General features: G+C 40.2%; 1 protein-coding gene across 2 annotated transcripts in view; it reads left to right on the top strand.

Annotated features, from left to right (window-relative positions):
- The window catches only part of LOC103465852 (PDZ domain-containing RING finger protein 4), a 130,791-nt gene that overhangs the window by 49,022 nt on the left and 57,707 nt on the right, over positions 1-24,062 (top strand). The window contains exon 1 of one of the 2 annotated variants that reach the window (XM_081607871.1): positions 17,560-17,998. The exons of the other annotated variant lie outside the window; for it this stretch is intronic. Coding sequence (XP_081463997.1) covers positions 17,930-17,998 — 69 coding nt within the window. The 5' untranslated portion in view covers positions 17,560-17,929. Of the gene's footprint in view, positions 1-17,559; positions 17,999-24,062 lie in introns of those variants that run through there. 2 annotated transcript variants of the gene reach the window in all.

Raw genomic sequence — 24,062 nt, 5'->3', positions numbered from 1 at the left:
CCAGAGAAAGCATCAGCTACAACCAGTAAAAGTGGTCTTTGGTGGATTTCATCTTCTGAGCTTCTGTTTTTCTCTACTGTGCGCATTGTACTTTATGTGTGTGTGTTGCGTACTCCTAAACTGTGTTTTGCTATTGTATTTGTGACGTAATTACAGGGCTGTGAGTGTGCTGCAGGACAAAATACACCCCAAAGCTTTACTTTAACTTCTTATTACCCCCAGCAAGTTGGCAATAAGACAAAGTTCATCCCATCGATTTTTCTCCATCTCTTCTTATGAAGACTTGAAATTGTGCCCTTCTTCTTTTCTTTGTACTTTCTGCTAAACTTTATGATTCGTTTGATGCTTCTCTTATTAAGCCTCAGGCTATTTTGTTTTACATTATTCATCTGATTTATGTATTTGTGTTGATTTTGTTTCATGCAATTTATAGCAAACACAGAACTAATTGGAAACAAATAAAGTCGGCAACAAAATAAATGTAGAAGCGTCAAAAACTTAAACGGCTGAATCGTTAGCTAATATAAATGTGATTGAATCGTTGCCGTGTCTGAGCAGAACAGGGTTTCACTGCAACAAATCATTGGAGACAGTTTTGATAATGAATCATGAATTTTAGACAGTTTGAGGGTGTCAGGTTTTTTTATTATTATCTTATAACTATAAGTGTAAAAACATTTCTAATTTTAAACAGCTTCTGGAAATTTAAGGGAAGGCTGTTTATTACATAAATTGTCAATGATTTGTATTATTTTATGAAGCACTAAGTTATATCACAAGGCTATTATTAAAATGTACAGCTGGGTGGACTTTCTGCCAGGTGGTTAAGATATTGGTCTTATATTTGTTTTCCCTGACCTCAACGCATTGAAATGGGGAACAATTAGTGAATTATGAAAAATAACAAATACTTTTTGGCCATAATAATCCATTACTTTGAAAAATATTGTGACACATTTAGATCTAGACACATATATAGTTTAATTTACAACTAATAACTACTCCCAAGATTTTTATTTCAAAGAATAAATTATTTGTAGATTTTTTTGCTTTTTGTGAACTTTTGAAGTTTTGAAGAGTTTTGAATTCTATGTACACTGCTCAAAAAAATAAAGGGAACACTTAAACAACACAATGTAACTCCAAGTAAATCAAACTTCTGTGAAATCAAACTGTCCACTTAGGAAACAACACTGATTGGCAACGGGGACCCTCGTCGGGTCAATCAGTGTTGCTTCCTAAGTGGACAGTTTGATTTCACAGAAGTTTGATTTACTTGGAGTTATATTGTGTTGTTTAAGTGTTCCCTTTATTTTTTCGAGCAGTATATATATTTATTTGTCCCATGGTAAAGACATAACTCAACATATTTCATGCCAAATATTACAATACTCCTCAGTTTGGTGAAACATTACAGTAAAAACTGGTTCTATCTATAGACAAAACACTCTTCTGATGTTTTAAACTCATTCAAAAATCATTCACATTTAGTAAAATGTAATGGGTCTAATATCAAACCCTGTGGTACACCAAGTGTGACTTTTAATTACAAAGAATTTGTGGGGTTTATTTTCACACATGAAGTCCGAATGGATGAAGCGCGAGGCACGGCTGAGATCTGTAGCAATATTTTTCTTTGTTCGTTTTTTAAAGCAACTTGTGATCAAAGGTGTCAAAAAGCTTTTTCAAAGTTCCAAAAAAATGCAACTGCATTTTACATTTTGAAGAAAAAGTTTTTCTATTTGAATTGTCATATCTGGCTCAAACAAGCCCAGACTGCAGAACCTTTGTGTTTTTTTTGGTTCTTGAATTGAAGCAGATACCAGGAATCCCTACATTCCTACTTACCAGCGTTAATAGAGGGGAGACCCCATTAATGAGCCTTTGTTCCTGCTCAGTGATGGAGGATGCTCATGTCTGGGAAAGTAGCCTCTGAGATCACTAAATTATGGATAATTAGATAAATGGGAGGGTCACCAGCAACGAGAAAGTCAAAAAAATCACCGAGTACTGGTAGCGTCCGTTGAAATCATTAAGTGGAGAGGGCTCAGAATAGACCAGAAACTTCAGACGGCAATTAAAAATGATCAGACAAAGACAAAACTGTTCTTATTTGTCATTTAAACCCCAAAACTACTTCTGGCTCTGTAGTAAATTCTGACCACTGTTGAGATCAATGAGGTGAAGCGGCTTGACGTAATCATATCTGTGTGATCTTGCTGAAACGTTAATGTTGGCGTAACGATTAAGCGGCGAAGCTGGACGACGCGCCGTGTCAGCAGGCCCGTTTCGTGCGTTTGTGTCTAATCTCTCTGATCACAAAGAGATCAGTGGAGAAAACGTGCTGGAAGATAAAAGGTCGATGTTGTGGGCAGAGAGGAAGGAGAAGATGAATCACAAATAAAATCCAAACTGAAGCGATTAGACCCATATCAAGTGAGACACCCGGCAGATTTATCTTCTCCATCAGACATTCTCTTATCCGACTCTTATTTATCTTCCAGTCAGTGAGGGGGAAAAAAAAAATAAGACTCTTGATTGTAACCTAACAATGGAGTAAAGTGTGAACAGCTATGTAAAGTCTTTTCTTGACATGTCGGGGGATTTTTTTGGTACACTGTGTCCTGCTGCTGTTGTCCAGCTTCTTCAGGTTTTGGCTGCAGCTGGCCTCCGTGCTCTAGCATCGGGCAGCGTGTCCACAAAATGTCCGACTGCTAATTTCCTGCTGGAAGTGTTTGCCACAGCAAGGCGAGATCCACAATGAGGAATTAAACACGCATCGTCTGCTGGCTGCAGCTTCATGATGTGAGGAGAGGAAGCAGGACAGGTATCACTTAGGGAGCGGTGGAGGAAATGTTCCACACTGCGAGGTTCATTATGAAAGTGGCAGAAACTAGTGAGCCGTGTGAATAAATGCAAGGCAGAAAAGTGCCAGATACAGCGCTTTTGTTACTATTTATTTATTTATTTATTCAGGGTAAAGTCACCCGAAACTATGCAGTATACAAAATATCATTAAAAATACCTTATAATAGGCTGGAACTTTGTGCAAAGTACTTCCTGTTTGTTGCCAGATAAGCAACTTAAAAGTGTTGCAGGCTCCTTCAATGCTTTTCTAACCTGGTGTTGTCTGCCAGCCTGAACATGTCTTTACAGGATTTTTATTTATTTTTTTTAGCACAACAGGGCATAAAAACTGAAAAAGTAGTTTCTTTCTTACTTCGAATTGAAAGACTCAAACAACAATGTATCAAGCTTAAGAAACTAATTTAAACCTTTGGAGCTCAAAATGATCCCTGATAGTTAAACAAAATGTACATAGGCAGTGAAAATCACTGAGTATTCATGATGACATTCATGCCCAAGAAAACCTTAATACACTTCACCTTTGCTTTTTTTTTACTTCTTTTGTACACTGAATAGACTTCAATTAGTACTTGTAGAAAAACTTGGATTATTTCCCAACTACATTTTTAGTACGTAATTTTTTTTAAGCCTTCAAAAAAATAAAATAAAATCTTTGGTCATTACAGCACATCCAGGAGGCGAAAATCAGGGCTATTTCAGGGGACCAGAGGTTGTTCTATGAGATTTCTGTGCTTAGACTACGAGAGACGGTGTTGCTTTTTTCCTCATAGCCATTGAGCGATTTGTGAATATTTTTCACTTTTGGTTTAATCAGCTGTGCGCTCCGAGGTGGAAACTATTCCCAGAGGGCAGATGGGGGTGGGCTGTTAATTTATCTCCAGTATATTAACAGTGTCCTGGCAGGATAGCGCGGACCTCGACCCTTTCTTCAACAAAGCATACAAGGGAGATGTTGACCTTTGCTGACCCCGAGTCTTGAAATAGACTCCATTTAATGACAAGCAAGGCGGTCAGAGGGCACCTTTGAGGTTTTTTTTTTTATGGCTTACCCCTGCACCACCTCCACTTTTATATGAGCATTTAAGGTATACATGGTCAGCTATTGCCTTTTACGCTCCTGTGTGTCTACACAATGGGGGTCACCTGTGTAGATTCCATCTATTACAATATCTTTACAGAGACGGCAAACGTCTACAGGATGTTGCTATCGGACAACGGGCACAATTGCATGACGATATTACATGTTATGATACAGCAAATTTGTTGTCTCACATGATGAGCAAGGATGCCCTGCAGCAATGTGAGGGCTATCAGGCATAACACTCAAATCAATGAAACACTACATCCATGATGTATAATCTCATTAGATGGCTGCTAGTAAAAAAATACGGCCGTATATGATTAAATAGTACTTTTGACCGCTGCGTAGATTCTGAGCTCTGATTTTATTGCTTGTTGACCATGGTTTGTTCATCCCAATCAATGCTTTTGTGTGTGATAAATGCAATGATGCTGCGGCAGCAATTCCACCAACAGTGTACAAGTGAATAAAAAAGCTTTTAGGGGATTTTTTTTTTTTGGCTTTTGTTGTAACTTTATCTTAGCAACACACGAGCATATTTCAGCGATTTCACTGTTTTTGCAAGTAACTTATAAATGTTTCATTTGCCACAGTGACTTTCTTGGGCAGACCGGTTTTAATTGTTGATAAAAACAAATAGCAGATCAGCAACTAGAGGCATCTAGAGGTGGATAAGACAACTAGATTAATGTCAAAATATCAGAATGAGGAAGAAATAGAGTTCCAAGTGACATTGCATGCGGTTGCGTTTGTGATTTAGTTTCAAAAGGGTGGCTATTAATATTTCAGGAAATGCTAGGACCCTCCTGCTTGATGGAACTGTGCAATAGGTGTTGGACGAGGGACCCATCTGAAAGTTGCAGCCCCCCCATGCCCTTGAGGTCTGAAGTTGAAAACCCCTCAGGTGTTCAGGGATCTGCTTGCTTAATGTTCTCTGTCGTAAGCTCCATGAAACAGCCAAGGTTACCGAGGTGGTGCGACCAGGTAATGGGTGGAAAGCTATTGCGGAGAAGGGCCTGCAGACTCGAGCACTTTACCTACCGACATTCAATAACTTGGTGTTGATTGTAACTACAAAATCAATAGCTCCCATTTGGGATGTAGAATGTTGTGGTAATAGACAGTGGCAGCGTGGGGGTCACCTCTGTTTATTGCTTCGAGTCTTTCATTGCTCAAGAGTGCCAACCGAGAAAGATGTGTAGATTTCCCAACATCATCAATCAGACACATGGAAGGGGCTATTACAGCGTTGTTTGGTTTTTATTGTGCATTATGTCTGAGAAGAGACTGTCGGATCCGAATTTCACACCCTTTTCACATTACGTCCAACTCCAGCAGTTGTGTGAAGTAATTGCTTTCTCTCTTGTTCTTTGATCTAGATCAAAGTTTTGATTAAAAGTTGTTTTGAGATTGTCAAAAAGAATAGACAAAATATATGTATACATGGAGAGAGAGAGAGAGACGGAGAGAGAGAGAGAGAGTTTGGAACTTCAACAAAACAATATCCTGCAGACTTCATCATACCCTGTGAACTTTTTCACTCTTTGCCACAACACAAAAATCTAAAATGTACATTTGCGCATCGTTGTGAAGTAAATAAAAATGGTTACAACATTTTTTTTTTTTGTGGTAGATCAGCACTCGACACAGCACTGAAGGTTTTTCCAGCTTTTCTCCCAGGACTGGCCGTTCAAAGTGTCGGCGTTGAGAGCTGAGCTGAATATAAATCTCAACAGGCTTCAGGTTTTGACAGGAATATATATTAATTTAGCTAAAAAACAAGCAAAACAGAAAAACGTAACAAAAGTAGTGCTGCATTCAGATGAGCTGAGACTGAATTTGTACAGGAAGTCAAAGGGGATCTTACACAGACTGATATTTTATAAGTAAAAGGAAACAGTAATAATTTTTTTTTTCTAATTAAAGGAATTTAACATTTCCACAAACGTATTCATGACCCTTGAGCCTTTCCATATTTGTTATGTAACAACCAGAAACCATAATGCATATTATTATCACAATATTACTTATGAAAGTAATAACCTTAAACAAGTAATCAATATTTTTCTCAGTAAGCCCACATGCCTTTTAAAAATTGTTTGTAAAAGTTACATTCTAATCTAAAATGTTTGTTTCCTGTAAGCAGAACATTTTCATAAATAATAGACATAAAGGCTTGAAAACATCACCTTGTAATTACTCTATATGAAGTGTTTCTGAATTGAGTTGATTAACTAAATTATAATTTATTTAAAATGACTAAGCTATTAATTTAAAGCTGTATGTTTATTATTATCTTAGTGTAAGGTGAACTTCTGCCCATTCATGATTGTCCTGCATGTAGCTCTATTCATAAATTCCCACCTTGCATTATTGTCCCTGCTAAGGGGAAGCATCCCCACAACATGATGCTGCCACCACCGTGTTTCACAGGCAGGGTTCACAATGTGTTGTTGTTAGATTTTAACCGTTGTAGAATGTTTAGTGTTGGGCAAAAAGTTAGATTTTTGATCCCGTCTGATACTTGCAGAGTCTTTTACATGACTTGCGGCAATCTGCAAAAGACACGTCTCATGATTTTTGTTTTGTTTATTACAGTCGAGTTGCCGAGCTGTGAAGTACAGTGGCTTGTAACATTCTCTCTTTTTCTCCAAATATAATCATGATCCTTACACTTGATGTTGTGTGTGAGGGCCATTTCTCAAAAAATGTATCTAATTTTCTCCTAGTTCCTTTGCAAACTAAAATATGGCTTTTTAATGTTGATTTTGCAGTGAAAGCCGTTTCCTCCATTTAGGCCACGCTGGTGTAGGACTCGCATCTCAGTTTCTCTGAAAAATGAGACTTTCCTACCTGCTTCTTCCTGCATCTTAACAAGGTATTTTGCCCATATTATGATGTTGATACATGTATTTCCAGACAAGACACATTATTCTCTGGGGCACACAACAGAACTCACTCCTGAACATTATAATGTGTGGAAATTTCCATAAGTTTTATTCTTGTCTATAACTTGAAAAGCATATGAACTGAACATAAACTCACTTTTCAAGGTAGTAAAGATATCTCCCCAAACGTCTGTGGTTTGTCTGGTATTTTGTCAAAAGAAATAACTTTATTAATCCTATCAAATTCAGCCTCGTTATGTCTGTTTGATTTCAGACGGAGATAAAAGGCCGTCTGCCTTTTTTTAAAATAGCTTTTCTGAACGCTGCTGTAAAACCGCGGCTGAATTTCTGCTACTAAGAAGCAGAAATTCATAATTCTCAGAACCGACAAAGAAAACACACAACGCTGCGACCAAAATAGAACGAAGCACAAAATCGCGCTGATCTAGATGAAAACTCAAAGAGCATGACAGCCTTTAGATTAAACACTCCTCAAATATAAACCACATTAACTTTAGCAAACAAAATGAGAGGAGAACTCAATGATGTTTGCCTCACATGTTTGATCTGTTTGATAAAGTAGAAATCACTTCTGAGCCTTGGAATGAAGAAGATACAATTATATAAGAAATGCGGTTGTGTTTTTCTAGCCCTTTAGGGTAAGAGTAATCTTAGTTTGTTACAAATGTTCCTGTTTCACACATACAACCACTCATCGTTGTGTGATGTGAATGTAAGCACATTTCATTTATCCAGATATACATAAAGATGTTTCTTTAATATCAAACGGAAGCTACGAGAAATGTCATTTTTTTGCTGCTAGCGCTAAAACATGACCCATCAGGCGCCATCATATGCAGCGTCCCTAAACCGACGTGCCAACACACCAGCATGCTGCACAGCATGCTAAATCACACACATCTCCCTCTTCCTCTCTTCCCATTTGGTTGCAGTCTGCTCTTGTTTTCTTATCAGGAGCACAGAAAATAAGATTCCTGCCCCCTGGGTATCATCATAATTCCCGACTAATCTGTGCGCTGAAAAATAAGCGCGTTATCCATCTGCAGGTCTGTTATTACCGCTGGATCCGTGTCCACGCCGTTCCTGGAACACTGCGGCGTATAGGAGACGGTTCTGAGCTGATCCTCGAGACACACTGATGACTTTATGCCACCTCTCACAGGAAGAGATGGGACGAAGTGGGGGGGGAGGAGGAAACGGAAAAGGACGAAAAGACTATCATATCAGAAAAAGAGGTGTGTTTGTGCACGCACCAGGTGAGCGTAGGTTCTTGGAGAGGCGGGATGAGCACAAATTATAGAGTACAGGAAGGGCACAGACAGAGGCCTGCTGCTGCATTAATGGGAAACAAATGTAAATTATTTGTTATGCTTTTAAAGTCAACATCTTTCTGAACTATCTTTAACTGTGTTGTTTATTGCTATACTTGGATTAAAGCTCTTTGGGAAAAATATACATAATTTTTTGTGAAGCTTAAAACCACATTCGCCTTAAACCTGGTTGGTGTTGCAATAGGACTAAGTCTGGGTCTAACTCTGATCAGACGGTAAATGCTGCAGTCGAGGTTTATTTCTTCTTAAAATAAGTAATTTGCAGCTTAGTAAAAAAAATTTTCGTTCATTTTATTAAGCACGCACCTAAGAAAATGGTCCTGTGAAGCTGGAACAACATATAGCAATAGCAACATCTTCTGTTTAAAGCACAAAAGTTGATCTTTCTACATGTTTAAATCCTTATTATAGCTCTGTAAGTGAGAACTTGTTCACACGCAAGATGTCAAAAACACAATTTAAGCAAGCACCATGATGTAGGGATGAGGTGGATTCAATCTTCTGTGGTTAGTTTTTAAATGTTGAATCTCAATTTTATAATAATTACATGATTATTGTTATTTAAAACAATCTCATTTGTTGCACACTTAGGTCCTGTCCAAGTAATATATATATATATATATATGTTTCTTCTAAACATAAAACAAAACAAAGCAAAAAATCATGATGGCATCTTAAGTGTAAGCAAAACTACCTTTAGCTTACAGACGTTGAATTAAATCATTTTGACTAAAACGTCGGCTGTTACGCCTTTTGTTTGAGCTTTCTGAGGTTATGCAATGATTCACAAAAGATCCAACCAGGGTTAGTAACGTCTTACCCTTTTTATAGTTTTGTCTTTGTAACAGATCAGAACTGACTGGTTCAGAGATAGCTGAATGTTTTAATTCATAACAAGCATTATGACCAAACAATAATGCTCAGTCATTATATTAAAGAGATGGTGTTTGCTTGAGAGACTCGTATAAACACACCAACATTTCAAAAACGGAGTTATTGTTAAGCAGAGAGTGATTACAAGGTAGGAAAAAAAATATGTTTAAAGGAAATGTGAAAATGATTTCTCAGTTAAGTTAAATTCCTCCCCTATCCAGCTGGAAACACTCAGTAACCGTGAGTTAATGTGACATTGGAAAACAGACATCAGGACGCTGCTATTGTTCCTAAAATTAGGTAACTTGTTGGTGGTGCTGCCTTCAGAAGTCCTTGGTACAGCACACAATGAAAGGTTACAGATTGTTTCGCTTAATGCCAGAATCAGCATAGGACTTGGGATGGATTGAACGAAACGGGACAGCATGGAGTCCAACCTGTGCGCCCTCTGAGCCGATTGTCTCTATAGATTGCCGCTTTCTCTTCAGGAGCACAAAACCCTCGTCCACAATCAAAGGCACATTGAATCCGTATTGACGAGTTCTCAGCCGGCAGCCCTCGCAGACTCAAATCAATGACATGCCTGTTGTACAAGTTCACAGACATCAATGAGAATTGCCATCTTAAGCTGGTGTGACATGTAAAGCGATTGTTACTGCACCTCTTTTTTTCCCCTTTTTTAAATGAATCCCAAAAAAAGTAACGCTCAATTAAAATTATTTACATCGTCGTACTGAGCCTTTCAAAATCTGAGAAGTCCTTGAATCTTTTCACATTTTGTCACCTTTACAAGCGTCATTGTATTTTTTTTAATAGGATTCTTTGTGACAGTCCAGCACAAAGTATTAAATATTATGACGTGGGAGGGAAAATTACATCTACTACTACTTCTTCTTTTTTTTTTTTGGTAAAGATGAAAATCTGACAAGTGTGGTGTGCAAATAAATTCAGCCTTCTTTACTCTGAAATTCCCAAATAAAATCCAGCACAGCTGGTGACCTTCAGATACAACTTAACTAGGTCATTATTAATCAGGTCCATTTATGTATGATTTAATTTCAGCATAAATCTACTTTATTTCTTTACTTAAGCATTCAAAAAAAACCCCTGTATTCATTTATTTCATTTGTTTTAAGTGCAAGTGATCTTATTTATACATGACCACCACACTCATGTCAGTTCAGCTAATGCCTAACAAGTTTAGCAGGTATATATATTTGTATATGCATACTTTGTTTCTGCAAATCGATCTAAAAATAAAACTATTCATCACAGGGCAAAAGGCAAATGTAACAATTATCAACATTTTGCCCTTCCCCTTCGCCCCCTTGAATTGCATGGAGGTAGGTGCCACAGCTGCACAGGATGTCCTGAGGCTGTGTTGCCTCTCGGGGGCTGTTAGGGTCACAGTGTTAGGTGCTGGTGAATGTTTTCATGGCAGCTGGTGGTGTGGGCTGCACAGTGTGCTGCCTGGGGTTGAGTGCATTGGAAAACAGACAGGTGCATCCAGTGGTGAGAGCGCTCGTCTTTCACCCAGAGTTTCCCCCCCGTCATTCTCCTCTGCTGCAGCCTGATGCATCGAGTTGCATGTTTCCCACCTTGAAAAGGTCATCGCTTCTACACATGTTTAAACTGATGAAACATTTTTTTTTACACCTCCCCCCCCAACACCTACATGCAACGCCTGGTTCACACATGAATTACCTCTGATATCGTGGAGAAAATTGAATAGCTGAGATGTCAAAGAAGATGGTGGCACACAGTGTAACGTGATGGAAATTGCATTCTACATAGAGGGCGATAGTATCTTTGGTATTTTTGTAGGAAAAAAATACTTTTGTAATTCAGTGGGTCAAAAATTGTGACATTACATTACTTTCATTTGATAATACAAAAACAAAACCATATGGTGATTAAAAGAAATTGAAGACACTGAAACAACTTTTGTGTATTTTTTTAACACAGTAAATATGTGGTATTATACTGAAAAAAGTACAAATATGACTGATAAATTGAGAGAGAATTCAGTTCAGGTGGAAATGATTATAACATCTTTACTATGCATTTTAAAGGTGGTTTGCCCTTTAAGCTCAGCTGTAAAGTTGGTTGTGCTCCTGACTGTAAAAGTGAGTGTAGACACCATGGTAAGACTAAGAGCTGAAGACTTCAGAAAGAAGCCAGTAGGAGCTTATGAGTCTGGAAAGAGATTTAAGGAGATGTCAGGAAGATTTGAAATTGGCCACTCCACCATATGGTTAACAGTTGGGAGCATTTAAGATGAAACATAATGTCCAGCTCTGACCATCCATGCAAGTTCACTCTGAAAGATGTCAAGATGCTAAACGTCTGCAAACCATACAGACAGTAAAAATATTTAGCTTCTTGTTACCACAAAAAAAAGTTCATAATGCTCTGCTGCAAACATCATGCCATCAACCCTCCTGTTGTCCTCGGGTCAAAATGACCAACATTTGTATGTGTTTTCCCTATACACAGAAAATGAGGACAACAGGGCGAAAGTTTAAAAAAATGATCAAAGTGTCTTTCAGATAAAATAAAACATCTATCTGCCGTGTCAACAAAGTAGGTTTTTGCACTCAATGCTTGTGAGACTGAATCTGAGGAAGGGGGTTGAAGATTCAGAATATAGTTTATCAATTCACTAATTCACTCAAAGCCGCCGTCACGCGTGTCATCATGCTGTGTAAGCCACACCGTTCTATTTTTAGCTCTGGTCATGTTCCCACATGAATTAAAGATTCACATCTCCTCAATAATTCACTGTCACTGAGAAAGATCTTTCAGTCGGCTTCCCACTCTCGGGTTGCGCTGTGCTTTGAAGCGCCCACCTGTGCACCTGTGTTTTCATGCTGGACCGATTCCTGTCAGCCTTGTCATGAGAGAGCCTGGCTCCCCCCAGTGATTGATTCATAAAAGGCCCCCCATTTAATTGCTCCCAAAATCAGGTTGCACTGATACATGGGAGATGAGTTTGCTTTATAGTGGCAGCATGAGATCAGATCTGAGGCACCGCATCAAATAACAAACCACCACCACCATCATCCCTGCCTCTCATATCGTCACAGCTGCTCGTTCAGCTGAATAGGATTTCAAGTCTTTGGTGCTATGAGCAAAGAAAGAGATTTCCACCCACCTTGTGTGTCAAGTTGTGTCAGAGCAGGTCTAATAAACTTGTTTATGTTTTAAACGCTGCGGGATCATTCTGAGTCGTTCCCGCAGAAAAACAAACACGGCAATAACGGCCTCTGATTAAATCTCTGACTTTATTGGCATGATTTCCTACTTGTTTACAAGATTATCATAGGATATACTAACCCACTAACCTGGGATGCTCCCATTTGTTCCGTTTCTGCCAGAGGTATTGATTAGGCCTGAGCACCGAAAGGCACCGCAAAGACCTGCTGAGACACGAGCAGTCATTAAACTTCTCCTGATGATTTACTTGCCGTTTGATGGGGACTTGAGATTGGGTACAGTAAATTTGGCTTTAGGGACTTTAAACACAGCAAGAAAATGTTAGTATTCAAAAGGCAGTAAAAATGAACATATCAAAATGTTATCAACTTCAAAACCATGTCACATATCAAATAGGTTTGTGACGCGTGGTGTTGAAAATGTTTATGTTTTACTGGAGGGAATGGCCACATCTCTCACCAAGATAGAAAATGTTGCTCTTCATACAGTATATCTATGTCTGCTTTTTGTGGGGGATAAAAAGTAAATCTACTGCAACCCCATAGGAGAATTCAAACAATCTGCTTGTGACTTGCAAAATCTGGCCTTCATCTATATAACTTTTCAAGACCTCAAAATTATGGCTCTTTGCATGGGCCATAGTCCAAAACTCGCAAAAAAAACAACAAAAAAAAACAGTCATTTATGATTAAAGAAACCAGTTTCAAAAAATATACATGCTATATTTCAACAAATTTCTCCTAGAGGTTCAAGCCAGATTTAATCAAATTGAAAGCCAGTCATTAAATCCCTAAGCAATGGTGATTAAAAGTCATCAAACGTTTTGTTTTTCATATATTGTATGTATATGGATGTGGCTAAGGCTCAAACTTTAAACCTTTTGTTTGAATAGAAAGTTGACGTTGGCTCATCCATGCCCTATGGCAGCGCGGTCACCAATATGGCACCAGGTTTCCCTGTGATCTGTCCCAAAATTAGACAGATCATTAATTGTTAGGTGGAATAATTAAAAGTAAACTGTGTGTTTCAATTTGGTAGCCCTTTGTATCACTCAGTACACATTAAGGATCTTTCAGTTGCAAAAAGGTTGATGACTCCTTCCCTAGAGGAAGACGGCCATTTTGGACGGTGGTCTTTCCTAATTCATGCCACAAAACAGGACGTTGATGTGAGACTAAGATGCCACCTACTGGCTGCACTTAGGTCTGGTGCACCTGGCTGTGAATGCACTGAGGAGTGTCGCCAAGATGCATTAATTGTCTCTATAATGGATAAATTCAACAAAAACCTAACTTGGCTCACAATTATTTTCTCTTAGAACTTTTCCGTGTTGATGCGAAATGAAAGATAATTTTATTTCTTCAAAAGTAAATCATCTAACTTTTAAACCACATCTTGTGCGTGGTCAAACAAAATCCAACTTCTTTGTTGATTGAGGGCTTACACTGACCCGTTTGGGATTGTTAAATAAAAATGTCATTTGTGATTACACTACAAGCTGTTTTTGCAACAACTCGATCAGCTGGATTTTTTGTTTAATTTAGAGAGCGTATGTGTGCATGTGTGGAAGACGAGACAGGAGCAGCTAAAGTCAATTTGAGAAAAATCTAGAGATTTTTAAAACACAGGATTTAGCTAAATTAGAGCAGGGATTTTAGCTGAAGAATGCACTTCCAGGTATAAAGCGAGTTCAAACGCGTACTTCTGAGCATCACCGTGTAAATAAATAAATGAATGTTCCTTTTTTGGGCCCCATTAACTGAGCCGTGGACCAAACTATGGGGCTGCTTCAACACAAGCAGCTATAGGACACGCCAGATGATTAATGACATCTGGACAGGTGGAAAGAATTACGGGTTGCAAGTTGAAAGGACACAAGAAGGAGACATGCCTGGTGTCTATCAATATAAAATACAGACTCTATTCATATAGTTCTTGTACTTTTTATTATGTTTCATTTACTGCTGAGCTAAATCATCTTTGTCAATTTTCCAGGGACACACAAGGGGAAAAATAATTTCGCGTTGCGCTTCACCTTCACAGTAACTTTACTGAACGTCGCTACAAGGTGCAACACTTTTCCTCAGATTACGGGTTGAGTCTTAAGTTACCTTGCCCAGATTTACAACCCATGGAGATGAAGTACCTCTGAAGAGCTGTTAACAGACCTAATTCTCCTATTTAATCTGCATGTCTCTTCGAGAGGCGCAGCTTGCCTTCCAGGCAGAAGCTGCTCAATCGCTCTCGGTTAATAGATGAAGAGAACAATTGTCCTGGAGACCAATGTGTATCTTCACCTTTGAGGTCATGCTGTACATTTGAGAACGATGTCCAGCACCAGAAGATTTTCTGCAGAAAAAAAGAAGTCCAGGAAGGACTCCCCCCCCTTCCTCCTCTTTGTGGTTTAACATTTTCTATCTCTGCTGGCAGGTTTTTCTTGTTCTCTAGCACTTCACAGCTTCACTCCTTGATATGCAATTTCAGAAGACTGCTCCTGATTCCCATTTTCTCCCCGCTCCATTGTACCACAAGCAAACAGCACCTCTGTTCATCAAATGCTGTATTATGCCCCAGCTCCCTGGTTTCCCAACAAGACTCTTTGATGTCGAATTGACACTTTAGTGAACAGCTCTTCGTGGATTTGAGATTGCCTGGCAACTGCAGAAAACCCACTTTTTGCGACTTCGTTAGGTTGAGGAGCGGCTGGTGGGGGACGACAGTCTGGATGGTAAAGAGGAAGGGTTGTGATGGTATTAATAATAATGGTGATGCAGCTTTCTGTTTGGCTTGCCTGGAGGCACCGGAGTAAAATTAAAACCCAGAAAATCGGATTACAAACTCCCTGGAGGCGGGATGCCCAGTAGCCCGCTGATGAACGCTCATCTACTCTTAGCTGCACCGGGTGCTGCGAGGGCCGCTGTTGGCTGGGAGGCCAATTTGTTAACCGTTATTGCTCGTTAGTGCAACTTCCTGCACATGAAAGGGGGTTCCAGAGCGGAGACAATAACCAAGGTCTATTGTCTTGCAATTATCACAGTTTGAAGGCTGGTGGTGGTTGATGCGTTGCCTCTCAATTCTCCGGGTTTGCTGATTGCCAATTTACTCCAAGAACCCCCATCTCCTCCATTAGCGACGTCACCTGTGGTACTCGTGTTGTAAATGTGCAACAAATTATTTCTCATTTGTTGCCGCGAGTTGTCAACTTACGGCGCTGCTGTTGGTGGAGGATTGCGGACTGCAGTGAAAACTACATGATATTTCTAAATATTTTTTAAATATTCAGGAAGGTCAGAGTGTTCAGTCTGCTTGTTGTAAGTTGGGCTGAAACAAGTTTTTTTTCTTCTTCTTCTTTTCAAGTTTCTATTTTTGTCATCAAAGAGCAGATGTCATATTCTACAGGAGAATATTCTATTGTTTCTGCATGAGAAACAAGATGTTTCTCCAAGGTACCGTTTTCAAGAGACGCCTGTTTTAAATATACACACCAAACAACATGTTAAAATGGACTGTAGTCAGTACATTTCATACTGACCATGAAATGTACTGAAAGAAACAGCCCAAGGCTGAGGGACAAGTATGTTTACACAACAGGTAGCTCTAGTGGAGCTGTTAGAAACGGTTGAGGCAACAGTATTTGTTGTTATTTCTTTAAGATGACATCTCTCAAATAAAAATATTGTGGTTTTTATTTTTATATTCTCTTTAAAAGTGCAAACTTTTGAATGATTTTTGAAAATATTGTTCTAAAATAGCATAAAAGACTGATTTTATCAAATGTTAAGTGCAGCAATTCAATGTTTTCTGAACATGTCTGAGAAAATTTGATGTTTTTTTTTTACTTTTTACATCATGTTGTCATTACAGTAGACACAGTGCGAGAAATGTCTTTTTTATATATATTATTGACAGATATATCACTGAAGTACAATCCAGTTTTTTCTGAGAGAAATAGAGTAACTACCAGAGTCTGGCTGCTCTCATTGCAGCTATGTTTTACAAACACTGCAGTGCTCAATAAAACAAAACATTCTGCTGGAAAATTACTCGGGGGGGACTGTTGGCAAATGTGTACAATATAGAAACAATGCTGCTCAAAATTGTGACTACTTAATTCAGTTAGGTAGAAAATTATAGCGTTATCACACCGTGTTAACGCTATAAAATGAACGCTGTCTATCGTGGTATCACCCATGGAGGGATTTCTTTATTTAAATGGGTTCATTTTTCATAGGGATACAAAGTGAAGGTATCGTGATTTTAGTAATTATATGTTTATAAGAGCGGTTTTCTGTTGTCCTTCCATGGAAACGTGCAGCCTTCAAACGGAAATAAAACACTTTTAATTTAAGTTGCTGCTTAACATGATCACAGAACTGCCAAAACATATGTACAAAAATACCAGACAAAGTGAATCTCAGCAACGTCATCAGCCGGTGTAACGCTGAACTGATGCGGTGAAGCTACTAGCAGGAGAACAAAGCTGCACCAAGAAGTTACAAACACTGAATAGGAGAAGAGCTGCCATCAATACAGTTGCAGCCAAGCATGATTTAATGTTACACAACACAGTTTTACCAAGTTGCTCAAAGTCTAAACTTGCATTGTTGTGCATTCAAGGCGTAAAGTTTACCTTCGACCAAACGCCCCCCAAAGGAATCTCAGCGCCCCCCTTTTGTAAAAAATTCCGCCAGCGCCCCCTGCCGTCCTCTGAACGCCCCCTCGGGGGCGGTACTGCCCACGTTGAGAACCGCTGTTTTAGAGCTTCTATTGATTTCCATTGACTTTGTCAAGAAAACTCACAGGAGGAATGATTGAAATAAAAGCTAGTCATTTCTAACATTTTAAGGAAAAAAAAGTAAAGGGGGGAAAAAAAATCTGAAATTGCATTTGGTATAAAAAGAAATGGGAATTTTATTTTCAAGCCATGTCGCCCAGTCGATCTGCATGTTGAAAAAGCTAACTTTTTTCAGCATAAGTATTTATTTATTTATTTATTTATTTATTTATTTATTTATTTATTTAACAAACTTTAGTAAGGAGTAGGTGCCTTGCTGCCTCAGTGCAATCAGTAGTATCTGTGTTTCTCACACAAAGGAGCTTATTGTGTCGCTGTGCCTCGGTATTAATGAAGCTGCGCTCCTGTAAGCGCCTCCTCCTCTCGCAGACTCCTCCCCTGCGCCCACCTTCCTCATGAATATCCCAGCGATCCCCTTCAATATTCATAACCTTGTATCAATGTGGTAATGTGCGCCGAGACTGAGAGGGGAAAAATAAGGGGGGGGGGGGAGTCTTGGGGGGAGTGTCTGCGTGAACGGGAGTCACAACTCTGGTGTGCTATAGTCTGAGTCTGAGGGTAAAACGAGGAGAACGAGCAGACGTAGCTGTTGCTACTTGTGCCGTCCGCTGAAGCCGCGCGGTGACGCTCGCCACATCCGAGCCCCTCTCCTGTTGGACTCAGCCGGAGCTCTCTGCCGCTCTGAGCTGCCGCTGGCTCCTGAGTGTGCGCGTCTGTGAACCGGATGCCGCGAAGATGTGCTCGCTGAGGGGTGACTGATGAGAACCGGCGCTCCGGTGTGGATGGTGACCCCCCTGTGTCCGTGCCACCGCTACTCGGGGAGATTTGGGCGCCTGGCGTTTCCACGACGACTATAATGGGCTGCAATCTGTGCACTTTACAGAAGCGAGAGGAACACTACAAGCTGCTGTACGAGATTGCACAGGTGAGTGCTGGCATGGCAGACCCTGGCATTGATTCTGCATGTGGGTTTATGTAATTCCTGGTGCATGCTGAGACGAGAGCACTTCTGCTCTGCAGCCCTGGTGTTGGTGCTTCGGGTAAATAAATAATAATAAAAAAAACCCAACAATCTGCAGGTAAAGATTGGGAAGAGGGATTAATGTAGAAAATGAAAGTGATGTGGAATAATGGAGAGGTGGTTCTTACTCAACAGCAGAGTGTTTTGAGTAATGAGTAGTTGCTTAGAGAGCAGCTATAGTGTGCAGCCCATTCATCCTGCCAGATGAGCTGTGCTGAGAGAGCAACTTTTTTTTTTTTTTTTTTTTTTTTTACAGAATAGTGTTGGTACCTGGGTGCTACTATTTTGGGTTCATGGATTTGTCTTAGAGATTGTTCATGATACATTAAAATAGGATGTCTTTTCCAAAGATATTTCTCACTCCTGCTTAATGATCCAAACAGACTTTCGTTTTTGGTTTCTTTGAAAACCAGTTAAATTAAATTCAAATCAGAATTTGATGTTGTAGATTAAAGCTTCTTCAAAAACTCATCGTTGACGGTTATGTTTGTGGGCAGTGTCCTACAAACACCGAAGGATCCTGACTTCGTGACAGTCTGCTCTATCCCCGTTTGTTCGCTGTTGCTTCTCCAGTCTGTTGTCCATCTATTTCTCCTCATCTACCACCTCTGCTTCATTTCCCATGATGGAAATTGTCTGTGATGTGTTCTCTCTTATCCTAAAATCCACAAAGTCACATAAAGACCACCTGATCAAACACAAAACCCTTCAATCTTGACAAACAAAAATGATCTCGTACGAAAACAAATCCATTCCCCCCCTTTTTTACTTGTTCACTATCCAATACCAAGGATGCAGAGGGTGCCGTCTCACTGACGGCAGCAGCGGCAAGTGGCTAAACAAATATTCATGCCACCACCTCCAGTGTCTCCACAAGCCCTCTTTCTATGACAGGCTAATAACTGTGAGACTGTGGGTCTCTTGCAAGTGGAGTAGCCCTCATCCCCCTCCCCTCTGGTAGTGACTGCCTTCACGCCGCTGTGATCACAGCCTCATTAGCCGTTTTATGCAACCATCCTGGGCATTAATTAGACGTGAAACGTCTCTCTTTACCCTTGTGAAGTGACGGGGTGAGATGACGCGGGGGAGGTAAACCCGTTAGCTTTAACCGCCGCCCGTACCTTTTAGCTCGTGTGCAACTTGAGACGCTACCAAACTCTGTTGATGCGCATTGTCAAGTAGATTCTGTCATGCATTAATGACTGGGGGGAAGAAAAGAAAGAAAAAACACCTGTCAAGTACGTTGCAGTGAGTAGGTAGTGACTGCAGCTGCTGCCTTCCATCTAAAAACGCATAAAAATAGTGACTTTTTGATGCTTTTCAGGGTTTTTGTTCTTTTCTTTGCTTGACTAGTTAAGAGATGGTCTCGACGTGTTTTGCTCACGCTTCAGAGGAGCGAATCAGTATTTGCATAGCGGGGCCGGTCTCTTGGGCACGGTGGACTCTTGACGAGAGCTCTCTGGCTCGTCTGTCCACCCACTATTTTACTGAGCTTGTTCAGGCACGAGCTGCAACATCAGCACCTACTTTTTGATCACCACTGTGGGAGGCAAGGCAGAGAAGGTTATAGAGTGTGGAGGATAAAGACAAGGATGGGAATAGCAGGCCATTAAACATGCAGAGTGTAAGGGAAATTAAGAAAGGCAGAAGGAACAAGTGAAATATCATCTGAATGGGGAAGGTATGAAGATTAAAAATGGTGCATCTTGTAAAATAAACGGCTCCTCTTGCGGCCTTGCACTCGTACATCTGTGCGCATGCCAGTGGATGTCCTCTGAGACGAGAAAACAAGCAGTGCATTCTTGGCAACAACACAACAAGTTCAGGAAAACATTATAAACAATGGGTAAAAAAAAAAAAAAAAAATCTGAGAAAGATACAGAGGTAGACTCAGCGCAGAGACTTTTGGTGTAGCAGCGCAGCTGTGCAACTGTGTCACCGCATCGGTTTCGTCTGGAAATGTCTGTTTTGACAATTGGAAGCTGTTCTCGCTGCTCTGCCAATTTATGCTTCTTTCTTTCAAATCATCTGTCCAGAGTGCTTAGCTTTCCCCCTCACTGTGTATGTTCTGGTATTGTCCCTCATTTCAACAGGTACAGTGACACTCATCCACATGTACACACACGTGCACTTTACTGGCATTATGCAAAGTTGGTGAGTGCATGCATGCAAATGAGCTAAAGGCAGTTTGCTGCAGCGACACCCTGACTGACCAGCCTCATGGCAGCTTAGTATGAGCTTAGTGTGAGTAGTACTTCTTCCTTCCACGTGTAGAAACTGTTTTGACGCTCTCTTCCTTGGCCTGACCCCAAAAAGCTGTCTGAGGTTTATTACCAGCCAGCTCTGTCCCTCTGCGTCTTTGCGTTCTCTCTGTTCATGCAGGTGTTCTGCATGAAAATGTGGTCACCGTTTCTAGTTTGGCTTGCAGAGCTATCTCAAGGAGTTGACTTTTTTTTTTTTTTTTTTTTTAAAGAAAATTTATTGACTCTGCTTTCTTCCCCGATCAAGAAGGGAAACCTTGTGACAGCCCTTCTCTCACTGCCACCTACGACTGATTAACACTTGTCCGTCTTTCTGATGGCGCACTCTTCCTCGTTCTGTCTCTGTTTGATTCCTCTGATTGCTCTTCTTGATTGATTACATTACATTCAACCTTTGCTCAAGCTGCTCCCAGCTGGATTCCACTCCAGGTAATCTTCTGAAAGTTTCCGTCTGATCTATAGCCAGGGAGACGAAAAACTTTTTTCATTCACTTGTTTCAGAGAGGAGCGCAGCAAGATCCTGTGGTATGAGATCTTGTAGTCACAATGTTTTCTGGTCAGTCTAAATGCCTGCATTATACTGCACTGTCTTGTTGCTATTTGCATCTGATAAAGTTGGCAAACGGCATCATTATGGCCTCAGAATATTACATGTCCCTTAAGCTTGACACCTATTGAGTTTTTGCTTGTAACTCTCACTGTAAGAAAACTCTTCTTGACCATCTCTATGGGGGTCATGCCATCCATCCACCTACAAAGAAGGTCAAGAAGAGTTTGTAAAAATGGAAAGTAAAGAAGAAAATAATGACAGCTACACTGCATTTTGGTGGAAAAATTAATTCTGCATTTTTCCACCAACAACTTTTAATTTTAAGTCATTTAGGTCTGAGAGATTTACCCGAAAATGTGAAAAGTCTATTTTGAAAGCAAATATTGGGGAAAAAAATGATGTTTTGAGAGTTGTTTTTTGTCGTTTTATTACCATGAGCATGAAAGAAGTAGATGAGCATAAAAACTACAATATAGTCAAACCGAGACTGGACATTTATTTAAAACAATCTTTGAAAGACAGTGTGTTATTTGTTGAAATGTTACTGTAGTTGAGGAAAAAAATATGTATTTTGTGTACCATCTTGTACACAAAATACATTGCTGCAATCGCGCTGCCCTTCCAGTCAACCGTACACATGCAGTTTCTGCTGCTCAGGACCCAAAAAACTAAACCACAGACGGCTTCCTCTCTGTTCTGACAGGACTCTATGACTTCAATGTCCACAGGCTTTTTCCTGTGAGCTGTCCACATTGTGTGTGTGCACCACTAAAACTCATTGAAGTGTGGCTCTTTGGAGCCTAATTAGCAGGATGGCAGATGTTGAGGAGTGGAAGTTTAGCATAGATCAGAGCGAGAGTGAGATTTCTGTTATATGCAAATGCGTTAATAGTCTGCATTGTCTTTCTTGCTACAGTTTTCCAGTAAAGTTAAAGGTCACAGGGGAGCCGCCACGACTGTCAGACCCGACATTTGAACCACCACTGTGTCACATTAGCAAGCAGCAGCACTTTATGTTTGTTGGGTAATGAATTTCCCCCACCTCGCTCTTCAGAGGACAGACGGTGCCGTATTTCATTATCTCGTTTTATGCTTTTCCCCCTGAATCTTTTCGGTTTTTTATTAGTGGAAGTTTGTGAAAGCAGCAGGGCCAGTTTGGTAAGTTTTATTAGGCACAAGAAGAATCACTTTCCACTGCATTTGAGAAATAAATGGAAAGCAGCTTCTCGGCTCAATGAGGCACAGCGGTCCCTGATAACTTGCTGATGCATATGAATGAGAATGAGGCACCAACACACACACTGTCTCACTCCATGCACAAATCTCTCTCCTGGAAACCAAAACTTATTCTTGGTGAATATTTTAATATAAAACCAGAAAACAGGGTTAAAGAATCTCCAACTGTGACAGTCCTCAGAGTCAACTGAATTGTAATTTAGTGTCCGAGTACATTGACGCCATGTTGAGTCGTGTGACAGGTTTGGCAAGACCGGGCAGGTGGACATGAAATAAAGCAGATCTGGGCTCTTTTTTTATTTTTTCTTCTTCCCTGAGGTGAAAGGCAGTTCCCCAGAGCGTGGCCTTGGATTGGGGAGGAGACTGTGTTTTGTCCTCTAACAGCAGATGTTGAAACCTGTGGACCGGAGACGTTCTAAGAAGGACACAGCTGACTTGAGGCTGCTGCTGCCTCTGCAGCACCACCAATCATGTGTGTAATGGGTGTCCACTAAACGAAAGGTTGAAGAACTATCAGAACAACCAGACTCTCGAAGGAAAAAAGCTTGGCAAGCCTTAGTGAGAAGCTTGGTTCGCCACGTACAGAGGCTGCAGCATTTGAGCCGTCAGTCAAAAGTGGATCATTTCTAGAAGAAAACAGAGCCTCAAAGTAAAAGAAGCTGCAGTGTGTAACTTTTGTATACAATATGTTTATATATATATATTTGTTTTATTTTTTTTGTTAAAACCGTCACAATCTATGTCTTGGCACTGTCAATCATCCTCGGGTATGCGCTGCTCAACTTACAGTTACAATAAAACGGTTTATCCAATGTCATCTGTGGCTATGTTAGTCTGAGCATTAACACCATGCTCCACTTTGGTAGGCAGGTGTAGCCTCGCAGAGAGCAAGAGGGAGGGTGTGAGCACCGTGTGCATGAGAATGATTGACAACGCCAAGACCATCCTCCTGGATCTGATTGGATGTTTCTGATGGAGTGTAATTCTGCAGATGGAAGTGAGACGACAGCAGCTTGACTTTTCTTTTTTGCACAGATTATCTGTTTCGTGTTATCCTGTCACAACATGGTGACATTCAGATAACCCTGATGCAGTTCACTTACAGTAGGAGCGCAACTGGCCTCTCCAGTGAGTCAAAGTTAGGTACTGAAACATAAAAAGTAATTTATGTGTATTTTTTATGGTCATCTTTGTTGATGTCAAGGCTTTGAAATCTTGCTACTGGTTAGCTTCTTAGGAATGAGTTGTCACTTTTAAAACTGCATTGGGAAAAGTGAACTAAGCTAGATAAGAGTATTTTATTTTCATTAAACTTGACTATCCTGGTATGAAAGCACCCTAAAACTGGCTTTATAAAAACTTTAATTATTTGTATGTCTATTTTATATGTAAAAAAGCGCAATCGCTGTAAAATGGGGTTTCCACATGCTAAATTGCATTTAGCATGCTGTTCGCTTTTAGGAATACTAGCTTTACTGAGACAGATTCATTTGTGTGAAGTTTCCAAAATGCTGCCAACATTTCCAAATCCAGCCTGTTCAGTTGCAAAGCTCACAGAGACAAAACGGATCTGCTTTGGATTATTCCGTTCCACCTTCCTGTTACAAACTTTAAGTTCTCTCTCTAAATGAAACGGGAGGAGCATTCACTGATTGGGGAAAAAAAAAAAAATCTTTTTGAGCTTTCCTTGACCGGTCATCTGTCAAGGCCAATCAATCTGAAAATCTGATCATTTGCAGTCCATTTCTTGCTACATCTCCGGTTGTTTCTATGCATGACCCGCTCGTATGCCATTCTCCTTTGATGGCTTCGACGGTAGAGTAAGGCTGTTGAACTTTGCACTCACGCGTCCCCTCCATACAACATCTTCAGCAATATCTCCAGACAGTTGGTTGCAAATGTTCTCATCCATCTTCTTGTC

This window comes from Poecilia reticulata, chromosome 6 (assembly GCF_904066995.2).
Source record: "Poecilia reticulata chromosome 6, P_reticulata-male-v2, whole genome shotgun sequence".
In the NCBI taxonomy this organism is placed as follows: Eukaryota; Metazoa; Chordata; class Actinopteri; order Cyprinodontiformes; family Poeciliidae; genus Poecilia; species Poecilia reticulata.
This window is presented reverse-complemented; position numbering and strand designations above follow the sequence as displayed.